Raw genomic sequence first — 19,129 nt, forward strand, 5'->3', positions numbered from 1 at the left:
AAGGAAGAATTGTTACGTTTGGCTAGATAGGAACGCTGACCCGGAGTATACATATAATAAACAATATTAGTACCGCAGGGCAACATCGCAATATATATTGGACCGACATTCCCTTTACTTGCCAACATAGATTACTAGGTTGGGTTGGGGACAGCAGTGGCACATGTTAAGGATACATTTCGTATTCAAGTATTTTAATGATTTACTGGCACGACCTGTCAAAGATAAATAACCTTTCAAAAAACACATGCATTGAACAAAGCCCGGGAAGCAGTTTCCCTTTGCTAAGTGTCTCGTTGGGACTTTCCAGCAGAGTTAATCCCACAGGCACAGGAAACAAGAACTACTATTCTTGTTCAGATGTTCGATACATAATAATTTTCGTTTGAGCACATGCTGGAACTGCGAGATTTGTAAGTGAAGTAACTGGGTGTAGTGGTAGCTACGCAAAAATACGCGAACCGTGCAGAACAGTTTGCTGCATAGACATGTGCTAACCTAAACGACGCTTTCTTTGAAGAGCAATTTCCCCTTCGGCCTTTTTTCTGCCTATTTATCCGTACTTCCATACCGCCGCCCCTCTTGCCATGTCTAGTACACCCACGTAGGTCTGGTCAGTGCTATAAATGAAATGCTCAGGGAGTTCAGGACGACCGGCAGCTGGCTAGTTGGTCGTGTATTATAATTACAGTAGATTAGCATAAAATGACACACGGACACAAAATAACAGAGTTGATATGGACTAGCGCTACAAGTAACCGTTGATTTGCATACCACTCACTGATACTTGCACAATTTGTTGTGCATGCGCGCCGTCGGGCTATCGCCTCACGAGGGGAGACACCGCCACACCAAGCTCGCGCTTATAAAAGAGTGGATTGCATAAATGTGTATTAGCGAAGCTTCCATAAGCTTGCATTCGTCTCAGTACGAATTCGTGAAAGCCATTCTTTGAAACCCGCGAGTATAGGTTTGTGTTGTCTTTCCTCGTGATGCGGTGATGCCTATCCGGTAATCAGCGAACGCAGTTCTGTATACCCGAATAGCGCACGCTTGGAAATCTCCATTATCAGAAAATTGCGCTGTTTCTCGTCTGCTTACGAAAACTTACGTTTGCTGGATCATCGTAAAAGGGACCGGAGAAGTCCTCGCACTTCGCTGCGAAGAGCCCGTAATCGCTGTTCGAGGCGACCGCCGAGGACTCTGGTGACGGATTGTAGTAGCGCCCGCTGAGTCCCACCGAGAGGGATAAAGATAAGCCTGGGATTTCCTTGCCGATGCTTCGAAGCCCCGCCAAGCTTTCTCTCTATCGAAGTGCATGGGAAAAGAGATAAGTGCAGATTTCAGCAGTGAGGCTAAAGTGAAGGGGCTCACCGTAACTACTGATTACAAGAGACAGTACACAGCTTTAGCTCAGCGAGATGGGCGTACGAGCGGGATTAGCGAATTAGCGGGTTAAAAATGCACATGCGCAAAACGCTGAACCAGTCATTTCGTTTAGACTATGCACTTCTTTGTCCCGATCCAACGGAGCTGGACCTCCGTTGTTCACGTAAATCGCGTGGCATGGTGGCGGTAGGCGCTACCCGCTTCGAAATGAATTTGACTTTGCTGTACAACTGAATATTGGTAAGCGCAATTCTAGGACACACAGAGAACACAGGACAAGCGCTAACTCTCAAGTTAGCGCTTGTCCTGTGTTTCTGTGTCTATCTCCTGTCCTGTCTTGGAATTGCACATACCAGTATTCAGTTGGTAAACGTGAACAAAGTAGCCCAGCAAGAAATTTTGTGAACGCGCATTTTGTTGGCGTTGCTGTTGCACAATTAATTTCGTTCATAGCAAATGACTGCAAAGTGGCTTTGGCTTAGTCTCTGGCCAACGCATATTGTGGTTAACTTTCTGGAGTTTTCGGGATTACTTCCCACTTTTAACACCTTTAGGCTTAAAAGGCGAATGGTGATGATGATTCATTAGCATCCAATTTCAAACTGGGCGGTGACAAATGGTCATCTAGCCTGCTTAATTTAATCCAGTATCCTAAACATGTTTTTTTTTTCATTCTAGCCTTTTCGTATTCATCTCTTTGCCGTTATATATTTTTTAAAACTTCTTGTACCGCTACATATGCCTGTAAAAGATGCGGTCGTATAAATTTCTAGCCTGCTTTTTTTCCGCTAATGCTCCAAACGTGCCCTACTCATCTCGACTGTTGACCGGTTGATGTTTCCGTGCACTTTAAGTCCAATCGACTCTGGATGATGTACGTAATCTGCGGGTCTCGGTGGGTGAATCCGTTCGCAGCCCGTGAGGATGTCTTGATGATGATGTGTGAGGTTAATGCGCAAGGGCCAGGTTTGGCCAAAGAGCGCCATGACAAGTGGTAATGTTGACGCGCCACATCGGCAAAGCTGCTCTTAGACAGGTATGACACCCGCCTACGTGCCTTCTTGAAAGATATATTTTCTTTGACTTTGATTGTCACAATATCTTTTTCTTTTTTCCAGGACGGGCAGGCGCGCGAGTATGCGGCGTGCTCGCCATCACAGTTGACACAATGTGGAGTCTTCTGGCATGTTTCGGAGGAATGTTCAGTGTCACTACACTTGGCACATGTCAGCCGGCCTCGACAGTTCTGTGAACTGTGGCCGAACCTTTGGCACTTAAAGCATCTGAGAGGATTGGGCACGTATGGCCTAACACGAAGTTTGATATAACCGGCCTCGATGGACTCGGGGAGGACACTTGAACCGAAAGTGACTATCAGGTGTTTCGTATTGATCTCTTTACCGTCTCGCGTGATCCTAATTCGCTTAACATTTATGACATTCTGTTCACTGAAGCCCTCCAAGAGTTCAGCTTCAGTGAGCTCTAGCATGTCATCGTCCGAGACAACGCCGCGGGTGGTGTTTATGGTACAGTGCGGAGTTACTGTTATTTGGGTCTCGCCAAATGAGACAAGTTTCGGCAGTTTCTCGTACTGCTTCTTATCGTGGAGCTCCAAGAGAAGATCACCACTTGTCATTCTCGACGCCTTATATCCTGTTCAAAAAACTTCAGTTAAAGACTTCGAGACAAGGAACGGTGAAATGTTACGCACTAGTTTGTCTGGGTTTTCTGAGTGGATCACATGATATCTAGGAAAGTTCTGGACTTGTCGTCCGCAAAACTGAAAGAGATCTTCGGTGCGCCCTCGTTTGTGAGGGCGATCAGGGAGTTAAGGAAAAGCGTTTTCCATGAGTACTGTAGGGTTTTCGGCCGCGATGCCGACCACCCACCATAGAGCCCAACAGGGGGACGTGACAGGAGTTCCTGCTGGAGAAACTCTGCCAACGCCAGCCGTACATCACTGCTATAACCAAATACAGCATAACCAAGGCTGGCTAGCTACACAAGGTTAACCCTTGCCGCCGGGAGACTTGGAAGTTAGCAGAAGTGAAGAGAAGACAGGAAAGATGAAAAAGGCGAGAGAGAAAGACGAAGATTGGAGAGGAGGACAGGAAAAGGCGACTGCCGATTTCCCCCGGGTGGGTCAGTCCGGGTGTGCCGTCTATGTGAAGCCGAGGCCGAAGAGGTGCGTTGCCTCCGCCGGGGGCCTTAAAGGTCCAAACACCCAGCATCGGCTCATATCATTCCAGGGCAGCTGTGTTAGTTCGCGAAACTTTGTCCAGTCGGCTGAGTCAACTTTCCATCAAGGAAGATGTTCATGACACTCACTTTGCTTTTGAAGGTTTAGAACGATGGGGAAGTGATCACTTCCATAAGGGTTATTAATGACATCCCACTCCAGATATGGCACAATTGTACTAGACGCTATGGTTAGATCTATCGAAGAAAATATTTTATGTGTAGAGCTGTAAAATGTTGGCTTTTTCTTGTTAAGCAAGCAGGAACTTGAAGTCAATAAGATGTTTTCTATAAGCCGTCCTCTCGCATCACAGCGTGAGTCACCCCACAGTGTGCTATGTGCGTTTAGATCACCGACGACTATGTAAGGGTGACGCAGCTCATCAATAAAGCTTTGAAATGTTGTGCTAGAGAGTTGATAACTTGGGGGGATGTATACGGACGTGATAGTCACTAGTTTATTGAATAATACTGCTTGGATAGCAACTGCCTCAAGAGGAGTTTGGAGTTGCAGTTGCCGACAAGCAACGCCTCTGTCGACTATTATTGCTACTCCGCCGGACGATGCAACAGCATCATCTCGGTCTTTCCGGAAAATAGCATATTGCCTAAGAAAGTTTGCTTGCGTAGATTTAAGATGTGTCTCCTGAACACACAACACCTTTGGATTGTATTTGTGTAAGAGTTCTTTGACATCGTCGAGGTTCCGGATCAAACCTTTCACGTTCCAGTGTAATATTTGTGTATCCATCTTGTTTGTCCATCGTCCGGACAGGCCGCCAATGGAATATGAACCTGGCAACGTTTAACGCTAGAACGTTATCTAGTGAGGCGAGTCTAGCAGTGCTATTGGAGGAATTAGAGGGCACTAAATGGGATATAATAGGGCTCAGTGAAGTTAGGAGGCCAAAAGAAGCATATACAGTGCTAAAAAGCGGGCATGTCCTGTGCTACAGGGGCTTAGCGGAGAGAACAGAACTAGGAGTCGGATTCCTGATTAATAAGAATATAGCTGGTAACATACAGGAATTCTATAGCAATAAGGACAGGGTGGCAGGTCTTGTTGTGAAGCTTAATAAGAGGTACAAAATGAAGATTATACAAGTCTACGCCCCTACATCTAGTCATGATGACCAGGCAGTCGAAAGCTTCTATGAAGACGTGGAATCGGCGATGGGTAGAGTGAAAACCAAATACACTATACTAATGGGCGACTTTAATGCCAAGGTAGGCAAGAAGCAGGCTGGAGACAAGGCAGTGGGGGAATATGGCATAGGCGCTAGGAATAGCAGGGGAGAGTTATTAGTAGAGTTTGCGGAACAGAATAATATGAGGATAATGAATACCTTCTTCCGCAAGCGGGATAGCCGAAAGTGGACGTGGAGGAGCCCGAACGGCGAGACTAGAAATGAAATAGACTTCATACTCTGCGCTAACCCTGGCATCATACAAGATGTGGACGGATGTGTGGAAGATGTGGAAAGTGCGCTGCAGTGACCACAGGATGGTAAGAACTCGTATTAGCCTAGACCTGAGGAGGGAACGGAAGAAACTAGTACATAAAAAGCCGATTAATGAGTTAGCGGTAAGAGGGAAAATGGAATAATTCGAGATCAAGCTACAGAACAGGTATTCAGCTTTAACTCAGGAAGAGGACCCTAGTGTTGAAACAATGAACGACAATCTTGTGGGCATCATTAAGGAGTGTGCAATGGAAGTCGGTGGTAACTCCATTAGGCAGGATACCAGCAAACTATCGCAGGAGACGAAAGATCTGATCAAGAAACGCCAATGTATGAAAGCCTCTAACCCTACAGCTAGAATAGAACTGGCAGAACTTTCGAAGTTAATCAACAAGCGTAAGACAGCTGACATAAGGAAGTATAATATGGATAAAATTGAACATGCTCTCAGGAACGGAGGAAGCCTAGAAACAGTGAAGAAGAAACTAGGAATCGGCAAGAATGAGATGTATGCGTTAAGAGACAAAGCCGGCAATATCATTACTTATATGGATGAGATAGTTCAAGTGGCTGAGGAGGTCTATAGAGATTTATACAGTACCAGTGGCACCCACGACGATAATGGAAGGGAAAATAGCCTAGAGGAATTCGAAATCCCAAAGGTAACGCCGGAAGAAGTAAAGAAAGCCTTGGGAGATATGCAAAGGGGGAAGGCAGCTGGGGAGGATGAGTAACAGCAGATTTGCTGAAGGATGGTGGACAGATTGTTCTAGAGAAACTGGCCACCCTGTATACACAATGCCTCATAACCTCGAGCGTACCGGAGTCTTGGAAGAACGCTAACATAATCCTAATTCATAAGAAAGGAGACGCCAAAGATTTGAAAAATTATAGACCGATCAGCTTACTGTCCGTTGCCTACAAACTATTTACTAAGGTAATCGCAAATAGAATCAGGAACACCTTAGACTTCTGTCAAGCAAAGGACCAGGCAGGATTCCGTAAAGGCTACTAATATTCACACTATCAATCAGGTGATAGAGAAATGCGCGGAATATAACCAACCCTTATATATAGCTTTCATTGATTACGAGAAAGCGTTTCATTCTGTCGAAACCTCAGCAGTCATGGAGGCATTACGGAATCAGGGTGTAGACGAGCCGTATGTAAAAATACTGAAAGATATCTATAGCGGCTCCACCGCCACCGTAGTCCTCCATAAAGCAAGCAACAAAATCGCAATAAAGAAAGGCGTCAGGCAGGGAGATACGATCTCTCCAATGCTATTCACAGCATGCTTACAGGAGGTATTCAGAGACCTGGATTTGGAAGAATTGGGGATAAAAGTAAATGGAGAGTACCTTAGTAACTTGCGATTCGATGATGATATTGCCTTGCTTAATAACTCAGGGGACCAATTGCAATGCATGCTCACTGACCTGGAGAGGCAAAGCAGAAGAGTGGGTCTAAAAATTAATCTGCAGAAAACTAAAGTAGTGCTTAACAGTCTCGGAAGAGAACAGCAATTTACAATAGGCAGCGAAGCACTGGAAGTCCTAAGGGAATACACCTACTTGGGGCAGGTAGTGACGGCGGATCCGGATCATGAGACGGAAATAATCAGGAGAATAAGAATGGGCTGGGGTGCGTTTGGCAGGCATTCTCAGATCATGAACAGCAGGTTGCCATTATCCCTCAAGAGAAAAGTATATAATAGCTGTGTCTTACCAGTACTCACCTACGGGGCAGAAACCTGGAGGCTTACGAAAAGAGTTCTACTCAAATTGAGGACGACGCAACGAGCTATGGAAAGAAGAATGATAGGTGTAACGTTAAGGGATAAGAAAAGAGCAGATTGGGTGAGGGAACAAACGCGAGTTAATGACATCTTAGTCGTAATCAAGAAAAAGAAATGGGCATGGGCAGCACATGTAATGAGGAGGGAAGATAACCGATGGTCATTAAGGGTTACGGACTGGATCCCAAGGGAAGGGAAGCGTAGCAGGGGGCGGCAGAAAGTTAGGTGGGCGGATGAGATTAAGAAGTTTGCAGGGACGGCGTGGCCACAATTAGTACATGACCGGGGTTGTTGGAGAAATATGGGAGAGGCCTTTGCCCTGCAGTGGGCGTAACAAGGCTGATGATGATGATGATGATGATGATGATGATGATTGTTTGTGTTTATGTGCTTTGTGTCATGTGATATCACTTAGGTTCGCTCAAGGGACCTTTCCAGGCCCCTTGATGCGGGGTATTTCTTTTTGTTGGCGCGCTCCAGGGAGCAACGCCGTTCCTTCGGCGTCTGAGACGCCGGAGAAATTTTTGTTACATCCATCGCCTCGTCAGAGGCGCTGGATGACGCCCGCTCAGCGGGCACGCGTGGAGGTTTTCTGCGCCTGTCTGCACGAGCAGTGGCCCTGGGACCGGCAGGCTCGGAGGTCTGCTGGTCCTTCGTGGTAGGGGGCGGAAGAGCAGTGGCTGCTCCCGCCAGGGGGGCTGATGGCGTAACCGCCGTCTCACTCCGTTAGACTTGCGCGGCCGCCTGATGATGTAGCGCTGCCCCCCGGCGCACCACATCGGTGTAGGAAGGACTGAACTGATTTTGGAGTGCGAAACGCTTACGTGCCTCTGGAAATGATAGGTTCAGTTTTACTTTCAGTTCTATGATTTGTTTCTCTTTTTTACATGTAGGGCATGATCGAGAGTAGGCAGGGTGGTCTCCTTCACATTTGGCACAGTGGTTTGTTGATGTACAGATGTCGGAAGCGTGTTCAGGGGAACTACACTTGGCACAAGTAGCACGTCCTCTGCAGTTCTGTGACCCATGCCCAAAGCGCTGACACTTGAAACATCGACGTGGATTTGGGATATACGGTCTCACGCGAAGCTTACAGTAACCGGTTTGTATTGTTTCAGGTAAGTTTCAGGTTCCGAATGTAATGATTATGTGTTTGGTAGGTATTTGCTTGTCATCTCGCCTCAATGTTATTCTTTGAACTTTGACTATGTTTTGGTCTTGCCATCCTTCAAGCAGTTCGCTTTCGCTCAGTTCGAGGAGGTCATCTTCTGAGAGGACCCCGTGCACTGTGTTCATTGATCTGTGTGGGCCCACTGAGACGGGAATTTCCCCAAATGCTACAACTTTCGACAGTTTGTCATACTGCACTTTGTCGCGGAGTTCCAGAAGAAGATCGCCACTTCCCATCTTCGTTACTCTATAGCCTGGGCCAATTGCTTCAGTGAGAGATTTAGCTACAACAAATGGTGAGGTCATTCTAACTGCTTTCTTATAGTTCTGACTATATACAACGTGGTACTTTGGAAAAGATTGTTTTGGCTGCATAAAGAAAGTGAAAGTCTCATCGGTGCGCCCCCTCTTCAGGGAGCGATCAGGTAGCGGAGGAAAATTATTTGCGATATAGAGCAGGGAAATTCGGCGGCGATGGTGGCCACCCACCACCGAGCCCAACAAGGGGACGCTACAAGGTTGGAAGAATACCTGCAGACGCCAGCCATGCATCGCCGCTATAATCTTATATATATATATACCCAAGGCAGGATATGTTACACACGGTTAACCCTTGCCGCCAGGAAATACGGAAGTAATAAGAAGTGAAGAGAAGACAGGAAAGATATAAAAGTGGGAGAGAAAGACAAAGATTGGAGAGGAGGACAGGAAAGGGCGACTGCCGCCCGGGTGGGTCAGTCCGGGGGTGCCATCTACGTGAAGCCGAGGCCAAAGGGGTGTGTTGCCGCCGCTGGAGGCCGTAAAGGTCCAAACACCCGGCATTGGCTCAACCCCCAGGATCCCCTTTTCCCCGGACACGGCTAAGCCGCGCACGGCTACACGCGGGAAGGTCCAACCCTCGTGTGCTCGGGTACGTGGTGTCGCAACACACCAAACGCCTGCTGACGCAGCCAAGGGTCTCATCAGAGGAATATCCCAGGAGGAGAGTCCGGAGGACATAGTGACCAATCTGGTCACGCCATGCAATCCCGGAGTCTTGTACGGCAAAAGAATGGGCAACAGAGACAACGTGATTGTTTCATGTGAAGGTTTTCACGTCCCAAGATATGTGAGGTATGGAGCGATGCTTGTCGAGTGCTCCTTGTATAAAAAGCACATCGACATATGCTATGGATGTGGAAGAACAGGACACAGGGCTGATGTGTGCCCCAACCCTGAAGACAAGATTTGCCGGGGGTGTGGCTGCAAGAATCCACAGCAAGATCACCACTGCGACGCGGAGTACCAACTGTGCGGCAAAGACCACCTCACGGGAGACAAGAAGTGCAAGGCAAGACACAATATACCGTACCTGGTCAGGAGACGCCGCCGGGAGCAACGGAGGAGGGAAGAAGAGGCCGAAGAAGAAGGAGAGTGCTACTACCACAACTACAAAGAAACCAGAGGGAGCAACAACAACAACCATAAGACTGTAGCGAGCAAGCAACCCTCAACTAACAGAGAAGAAACAAGCAGGAAAAACTATGGAAGGGACCGCTCCGTTTCCTTCGCGAGACTGCCCGGGGAAGCCGGTCGCCGACGCTCCCGGTCCAGGTCCAGGACCAGATTGTGGAGGAGATCAAGGTCGAGGTCCGGTCCGAGAACTACTCGAGGGGCAGACGGGAACAAAGCGCAGGTGAGCTGGGCAAGCACGGTCTCCGGCACTGCTACTCAATCGCCTAAAGTTAATAAAATTAAGGGTCAGCCACAGAACAGGAAATGATACAGATTAGAAACATGTTAGAACAGATTACCCGAAATAATGCAACGCTTACAAATGAGATCAAGCAGCTTAGGACAGAAAGCTCGAAGCTTCAGCTACAAAAGAAGAATCGCAACACACCCTCCGCCAGTACGAGTTCGACGCCTAGAGAAGCTCCAACGCCCGTTCGCATACAAGCGAACGGGGAAGCATCACCGCACAAAAGTGGGGCTCAAGAAACGGTTAAAGAAAAGAGTGTCTTTGCAATCAGCAAGGTTATCGAAACGTTTAAGGGAATTTTCGATGGGTTACAGCAACAAATCAGAAAAGTGTATGTAGACTATAAACAACGATTCGATGGATTAGAGAATAGAGTAGAGGCACTAGAAAGCGCACCAAAGGACATTCGGCCGGCAGGCGCAGGACCGGTTAAAAGTAAACCGTATAGCAGACTGGATGCGGTAGAAAATAGCAAGACCACCGTGGAAGAACAGATAAATTATCATGGCGCCGCGTAACCAATACGCGATTTGGCAATGGAACTGCCGCCGGTATCGTCGAAAGCGAGGAAACCTGCAGCAGTTCGTAACAAGTAAGGAGACGCCAGATGTCATCGCCCTGCAGGGGACCAGGGGGATGGCAAAATTATCGGGGTATAACTCTTACAGTGCTTCCGGCGAGAAGGCGACCGTCAACACCCTGATACACAAAAACCTCTCGGCTGTCAAGCACGATACCAGTATGCGCGGCATAGACCACGCCTTGATTGAAATAATCCCCTCCCGTAAAGAAGAAGGAAGTCTATTTATTCCTAATTTATACAGTCCACCCCGACACAAGCCCAAATTTGGCTCACTCTTTCGCGATTTGTTGAGCGCAGCGCACAAGCAGGCGCTAGGCGTGGCCGGCGATTTTAACGCGCCACACGCGGCTTGAGGTTACAGCATAGAGAACATTAAGGGCGGAAACCTATGGGCAGACGCTCAGCACGAAGGACTAACGCTCCTAACTAACCCTCAGGCACCAACCAGAATAGGAAACAGCGTAACCAACGATGCGACACCAGATCTCCTATTTACGAAGGATGTAGCAGATTCTCAATGGACAAACATGCAGGAATAGTTAGGTAGTGGCCACTACACCGTCGTCACAACGGTAAAAGCAGGCCTGAGGAAAAACAGGGATAGAGAACTGAACCTTGTTGAATGGGACTCTTTCCGCAGCATCCGACAAAAAGATGCCGAAAACACTTTAACGAACATCGAGAAATGGGCAGAGAATCTACAAGAAAGCATCAAACGAGCTACCAAAACTGTTCCAGATGAGGCAGGTATAGCAGAGATGGATAGCAGATTATTGCACATGTGGGAAGCGAAAGGTAGTATGCTGAAAAGATACAATCAGTAAAAACATAATCGGAAATTAGGGAAGAGAATTGTGGAATTACGGAAATCGAGATATATGCACATAGGTTGACGCAGGAAAAATTGGAAGCCACGTGCGACTTGATGGAAATGCAGATAGGAATGTCCAAGACCTAGAACATTCTCCGATGTCTTTTGGACCCCGGCAGTACAAAAACACTACAAAGACACAATCTACAGAAGGTTACACACAGCTACGACGGCAGAGAAGAAGAGCTCTCTCGAGAGCTTTCGAGATGCGGAGAGGAAGCTATTCCCGGATTACCTAGGTAACGAGAATCCTGATCCTAATACTCCTATTACGGAGGCAGGAATCAGATATGAACTTACCAGGCTCAACCAGAAATCTGCACCAGGACCTGATGGGATAAGCTACAAAACACTCAGAAACCTTAACGTTGTATACATCCGAGCTCTCAGGGAGTACATGAATAACTGCTGGGAGCAAGGTAGCATTCCAAATGGATGGAAATCAGCCCAAATCGTTTTTGTACCGAAGCCTGAGAAGAAACCACAACTCACGACCTTAAGGCCCATATCGCTAACATCCTGCGTCGGTAAACTCATGGAACATGTGGTTGTCACACGCCTCACGAGATACGTGGATAATGGAGGACTTTACCCAGTAACCATGGTTGGATTTTGACCCAAGTTATCGATGCAGGATATAATGCTCAAACTAAAACGTCAGATCATAGATGCGTGCGAGAAAACTTCGACACCAAGGCAATACTAGGTCTCGATGTAACTAAAGCCTTTGACACCGTCACTCACAAGGCAATACTACAAAATCTCCAAAAGCTGGATGTAGGACGTAAAATATACGCATACATCAAAGACTTCTTGATGGATCGTACCGCTAAGATTTCAATTGGAGAATCGAAATTGGAGGCGCTCAAACTAGGTAATAGGGGTACCCCGCAGGGTGCAGTCCTATCTCCCTTTCTATTCAACGTGGCAGTCATTGGTCTTCCTGCGAGACTCGAAAAGATAGAAGGACTCGGACACAGCCTCTACGCGGACGACATCACCCTTTGGGTGTCGGGTGGAAGTGATGGGCATGTGGAAGAGATTCTTCAAACAGCAGTAAACACGGTCGAAGACTACAATCAGAGACAAGGGACTGAGATGCTCCTCGCAAAAATCAGAACGTCTACTCTATAGACCCACATGCCGGGGTCAAAAAAGCATTAGGGAAAGGCCGGGCATTGTGGTCACAGTAGAAGGCACCACGATACCAATAGTGGACAGCCTGAGAATACTGGGACTCCACATATGCGAAAACGGCCATAACGGAGAAACCATTACACTACTTGACAATATTGTTCAACAAACGATCAGACTAATAAAGCGGATATCCAACAGGCACTATGGCATGAAAGAGCACAATCTCATCCGATTAATAGAAACATTCGTAATCAGTCGTATTGTATATGTGGTCCCTTACCTCAAGCTCTACGCTGCGGAGCAAGCCAAGATATAATACATTACTAGACTAGAAGGGCGTATAAGCAAGCCTTGGGACTTCCGGCAAATACGTCAAACGAGAAATTCTTGGCGCTCGGCGTGCACAACACACTAGACGAACTTACTAAGGCCCAGAGAGTAGCGCAGAATGAACGGCTTACACAGAGTTTGACCGGAAGACACATCTTAGATGACATCGGAATAACCTACTAAGCACAGCACGGAGTGCGGAGAGACATCCCAAGGAAAATAAGGGAACATCAATCAATACCCCCAATTCCCAAAAACATGCACCCGGAGTTTCACCAAGATCTAAGAAACGCAAGAGCTAGAGCTCTGCACAAAAGATACCGTAATGCCAGGGACGTGGTCTATGTGGACGCGGCGTAGTACTTAAATAGAGTATGTCGATAGTTGCTAGAGTCTAGAGGGTGACCGCAGAGTTAGTGGTGGTAAGAACAGGGAAGGCGGAGGTGACGGAGATACTGCTTTAGCACTGGCAACAGCCTGCACGGAAGCTAACATCATAGTAAACGACTGCAAGACAGCCGTCAAAAACTATGGCAAAGGAAGAATCTCGCCGGAAGCGCTGAGAATTTTTAACTTGCGTGAACATCGTGACATTCACATTATACGGGCACCCGCACACTCCTCCCTTCCCAGGAACTAAATAGCGCGCAACCTAGCTCGAGAACTGACAGGCCGAGCAGGTGACACGCTACAAATATAGGGAAAGGAGAGAGACCGCATGACCATGCAGCTTTAACGAGATCACCAAAGACTATAAACTGGGAAGAGCAAATTTCTCCCCGGCACAATCCTTGCTTAGTAGACGGCACGCGACGGCATGGCGCCTCTTACAAACAGATACATATCCCAACCCGGTGGCCTGCCACAGCTACTACCCGGACCTACTACCCGGAAGTCCGGCAGCAGTGCACCCAGCGAGCAGGGCGACTAAGTGATCCTGTATATCGTTACAGCCACACGTTTCCTGGGGCCTTGGAACAACGCTTCGGCTTGCCATCAACGACGCAAGCTGCCTGAGCCCTTTGGTTACTCTGACGCCCGTGCAACCCACTGCGCATCCTCGTCTCTGCCTACGCTGACGGAGCAGAGTGCCCGGCTGCCTACATAAGCCCGGAATCCCTGCTTCGCTCTTCAGTCCGGCAGCAGTGCACCCAGCGAGCAGGGCGACTAAGTGATCCTGTATATTGTTACAGGTAAGAACAAACGACCTTGACACGTTATAGTAATTACCTTGCTTGCTGCACTGCTGCCGGACAACCAAAAAAAATTACCGACGATTACGTTACTTCCTAATGCGAAATTTGAGCGCAGCAAATAAGCTGTTTCACCTTTTCGATAGATTGAGGCAAAGAAATCGAGCAACACATGTATGCGCTATCACAGAATTTTTTTTTATTTTTCACACGTATTCCTTTAACAAAGACTCCACTAACAGTTCTTGACAGTCATGAAGGAAGCTTTGTGGTCGGAGAAATAGGCTGATATATGTTCGACTTGGTACACCAATGCTTGATTCTCAAAGACGAGATCTATACAAGTGCCTCGCGAGGTTGTCACAGCCGTGGGACGCGTTACGAGCGAGAGGAACGGGATGTTCTCCCGCATTCTCCCACAACCCGAGACTCGCAGGAAGAGGGGGGAGGGGGGCGGCGTGTACACCCAGCGGCAAACGATGGGGGCAGAAGCGCGCGCAGCAAGCGGACAACACGATAAAGGGAGGAGGGAAGAGATAGCAGCGACTGACTGATGCCGCTGACGCCGATAGTGACTCAACCCCTATCCGCCACACAAGAACAGGGGGGGGGGGGGTACCCTTTCGTCCTCTTTCTGCATGGCGGCGACGGTGTTCTATGCAGTCACGTTATCTTGAATCTCTAGCGGCGTCAGCGGCATCCAGCGGTATCAGTCGGTCGCTGCTAGCGCTGGGGGGATGAAAGGGGGGCGGAGCTGGTTACAAGGCCGACGACAACGCCGACGCGAAACCCAGGAACGGACGCCAAAGAGCTGCGCTCTAAAATAGATATATATTTTGTATTTTGACTGCTTTTTGACGTGAGCACACGATGTCAAAGAAAGAAGAAAAGGAACTCGCAAGTGCGTTATCAGACTTGCGCAGGGAAATGCGGACTGAAATGAGGCAAAGTAAAGATAGTCTGCGCTTCTGTAGCGACACCTGTGATGAAGTTAAGGCAATTACTGGTGACATCAAGGTGGTACATCAAGAAATAAAAGCGTTAACAGCTCAGAATCAACATCTCAAAGCGGAAAACGAGAGACTTGAAAAAATGGCTGTGGCTTAGGTAAGGTTAAGCCCAGGATGCGAAGCATACTAGCCTTTATTTTAGTTGTTGAACCACTGTTTAGCCTGGTGAACTGCTGTTGCTTGGCTATATTTGGTTCGGCTAGACGAAGAAACAACTCATGCATTACTTCTTCGCCTTCAAGAGTGGAACGCGACAGCGTTCCCGTCGACCCGCCAAGGGGTGTAAGACAATGGGCTACAGGGCAGCGACTACGCGCCCCGCATTGGACGCGGTGAGCGTCGAGCAAAGCAGCGTTCGGCGCGGCAACGAAATGTGCGCCTGAGCAAGAGACGCACGCCTTAGAAACAGCGCGTTTCTAAGGCAACACCGCATTCACTAGAGGCGCTTTTGTACCGCTTTGAAGCGTTGTACTCGTGGCTCAGTGGTAGCGTCTCCGTCCCACACTCCGGAGACCCTGGTTCGATTCCCACCCAGCCCGTCTTGCAAGAGTTGAGCCAAAGCCACTTCTCCTCTGTCGTGACGTCACGGTGTCACGTGATTTCATGGTCACCGCCGCGCCTGAGGAGCTGGGTTGAGCCCTCCACTTCTCCTCTGTCGTGACGTCACGGTGTCACTTGATTTCATGGTCACCGCCGCGCCTGAGGAGCTGGGTTGAGCCCTCGTAATATGCTTCGCATAAAAAAAGTGGACGAGCTCGAACAATATCAGCGTAGTAATAATCTGGAAATCAGGGGTGTGCCAGAGGAGCTCGACTCGACCTCAGTGATACAAAAGATCGGTGAACTTGTTGGTGAAGCCGTAACTGATACTGATATCGACATTTGCCACCGGGTGCCCACGGCCCACAGTGAGGATAAGAACATCATTGTACGGTTCATATCGCGAACCAAGCGCAACACGTTCCTTGCCAAGTCAAAAAAAAAAAGCTGTCATCTGAAGATGTCGAATATAAGGGCACAGGCATCACTACCATTTACGTGAATGAGCACTTAACTCGACAGAACAAGCAACTTCTTGGGGCTGCCCTTGCAGAAAAGAAAAACGCCGGATGGAAATACGTCTGGGTCAGCTCGGGTAAAATTTTGGCACGGAAAGATGAACAGACCGATGCCATTCGAATTGCAAACAAGCAAGATATCGCACGCATCAAATAATCTTAGACGTCATTGTGTTGGCCCGGGTTTCTAATTTAATCAGTAGGATGCTCAACTCATCCCCTTTCATTACTGAATCGTCCACGCTAAAATCCAATCTTCAATATTTACACCCATGTTTTTCCTTATTACACTTAAATGTCCGTAGCATGAGGAACAAACAAGATGAGCTGGACATTTGGCTAAAATCCCTGCAAGTTAATTTTGACGCATTCATGTTCACAGAAACATGGTTAAGCAAAGATGAGCCTTCTCCTTGTTTTACTGATTACATTCCAATACGATTAGACAGAACAGGTAGAGGTGGTGGACTGATTATTTATATACAGCGAAAGTATGCATATAATATTGTTGATGAGTGCACAGTTATGAATAAGGATATAGAGTGCTTAACGGTGGAAACCAGCACGTTTTTAATTGCTGATCTGTACAGGCCACCGACTGGATACAAGCGGCATTTCCTACAGCATTTAGAAAATGTAATAATCTATTGTATTAATACTAATAAGCAGTTCTTTCTCTTGGGAGATGTAAACATCGATACGTTGGCCGACGACTCTTCTGCGCGCGACTTGATGAATCTCCTATTCTCTTATGGATGCGAAAATGCTATTTCTATGCCAACCCGAATTACTTCACAAAGTTCTACTTCCATAGATATATGTGTTTCAAACCTGAATACATCAGACTTCAGAGCAGGGACATTATCATGTGACATCAGTGACCATCTGCCTATATTCTTTGCCACACAACACATCCTAACCACGAACTATAAACGCAGCAGGCTTGAACATAGGCTGGTGAATGACTCATCGTTAAGCTACTTTCATTCTTTAATTGAGCGGGCTGACTGGTCAAATGTGTACTTAGAGCAGGATGCAAATTCTGCGTAAGAGGTTTTTCTTCGGGTCTTTCTTAGTTGCTACAATGATGCATTTCCACTAAGAGAGTATAAGAAATGCAATGGGAAGAATACAAAGCCCTGGATTGACACCGCCCTGCTAAAACGCATCAAGAAAAAAAATAATATGTTCCACAAATTCATTAAATGCAAAGACGGTGACTTGTTCAAAGAATTTAAAAAATATCGCAATCAATTAAACGCTGATATAGAGAAAGCCAAACTTGCATATTATGAAGCAATGTTTGCTAGGATAAGAACGGATCCGGCAAAGATCTGGAGACAGGTAAATTACCTTACTGGAAGGAACCCATCACCGGTTAAGGCTGACCAAGTAGTAATCAATGACTCGATAGGAGGCAAGACGCTAGCAGATGAAATTAACGAGTGTTTCATTAATGCAGCCGTACCCCAGCCGTCTATTCAACAAAGTGGGGCCTACTGGCCTTCGCGTCGAGTAAATTCACTTGTTTTGGATGCCGTTACCGAAAGAGAAATCAATGGTCTTATAATATGCTTAAAAATAATGTCGCAAGTGGGTATGATGAAATTAAAGTTGAAACTGTAAAGCGAGTGTCATTAATTATCAGTCCTTTCCTAGCCTACCTCATTAGTCTCGCATTTTCTACTGAAGTCTTCCCAGATAAATTAAAGCTGGCCAAAGTAATTCCAATACACAAAGGAGGTAGAATTGACGATATTACTAATTGCCGGCCAATCTCAGTGCTACCGGTGTTTTCAAAGATTTACGAATTGTCAATCAATAAAAGACTCTCAAAATATCTAACCAAGTATATATAATATCACCCTCACAGTATGGTTTTCAGAAAAACAAGACAACTCAGGACGCTCTTCTTGCCGTGAAGCAGCAAATAATCAGAAATATTGAAGATCAGCTCTTCACCTTAGGCATATTTCTCGATCTGCGCAAAGCTTTTGATTCTGTTGAGCACGAAATCTTAGCTATAAAATTAGATTGCTATGGAATTCGAGGTATCACATTGGACCTTATCAAGAGCTACTTATCGTTTCGGCGTCAGTTTGGTAAAATAGACTGTAGTTCTTCAAGACAGCTTGACATTAAACTAGGTGTCCCGCAAGGTTCGATATTCGGCCCGTTGCTTTTCCTCTTATATGTTAATGACATTACGGAACTACAAAGAACACCCACAATAACCATGTTTGCAGATGACACTAGTTTATTTTTTACAGGTAGAACATTGCATGACATTGAGCAATCGGCCAATCTGTATTTAAATGATTTATCCGCATGGTTGCAACAGAACAAACTTCAGTTGAATGCAGTAAAAACAAAGTACATGATATTTAAGCCAAGCAATAAGCATAAAAAATGATTAACTTACAGTACAGAGGACATAACTTAGAACAAGTAAGTGTACAAAAGTTCCTTGGGGTATGGTTTAGTGAAGAGTTGTCTTGGACCCCCCATGTCAAACATCTGCTCTCCGAACTCGCGAAGACTGTTGGATGTATTAGAAAAAATTACCGACGATTACGTTACTTCCTAATGCGAAATTTGAGCGCAGCAAATAAGCTGTTTCACCTTTTCGATAGATTGAGGCAAAGAAATCGAGCAACACATGTATGCGCTATCACAGAATTTTTTTTTTATTTTTCACACGTATTCCTTTAACAAAGACTCCACTAACAGTTCTTGACAGTCATGAAGGAAGCTTTGTGGTCGGAGAAATAGACTGATATATGTTCGACTTGGTACACCAATGCTTGATTCTCAAAGACGAGATCTATACAAGTGCCTCGCGAGGTTGTCACAGCCGTGGGACGCGTTACGAGCGAGAGGAACGGGATGTTCTCCCGCATAAGTGTTAGGAAATTGCTGTTTGTCTTTATGTCAACATTAAAGTCCCCCACTACTAACATCGGTGTGGATCGATGGACGGTTTATGCGAGTTGCAGGAAGTGCACGACGTCTTTCGTGAGTGCGGTAGCGGACCCACGAAAGCGGTATCAGTCGGTCGCTGCTAGCGCTGGGGGGATGAAAGGGGGGCGGAGCTGGTACGAGGCCGACGACAACGCCGACGCGAAACCCAGGAACGGACGCCAAAGAG

At 46.9% G+C, this 19,129-nt stretch overlaps 1 protein-coding gene across 1 annotated transcript in view; it reads right to left on the bottom strand.

The window, feature by feature from the left end:
* LOC135908023 (uncharacterized) overlaps positions 1-19,129 on the bottom strand; it is a 230,282-nt gene that overhangs the window by 41,674 nt on the left and 169,479 nt on the right. Inside the window, exon 9 of the mRNA XM_065439789.2 lies at positions 1,112-1,306. Within this exon, the coding sequence (XP_065295861.1) occupies positions 1,112-1,306 (195 nt within the window). The remainder of the gene's footprint in view (positions 1-1,111; positions 1,307-19,129) is intronic.

Source organism: Dermacentor albipictus, chromosome 10 (assembly GCF_038994185.2).
Source record: "Dermacentor albipictus isolate Rhodes 1998 colony chromosome 10, USDA_Dalb.pri_finalv2, whole genome shotgun sequence".
Classification (NCBI taxonomy): domain Eukaryota; kingdom Metazoa; phylum Arthropoda; class Arachnida; order Ixodida; family Ixodidae; genus Dermacentor; species Dermacentor albipictus.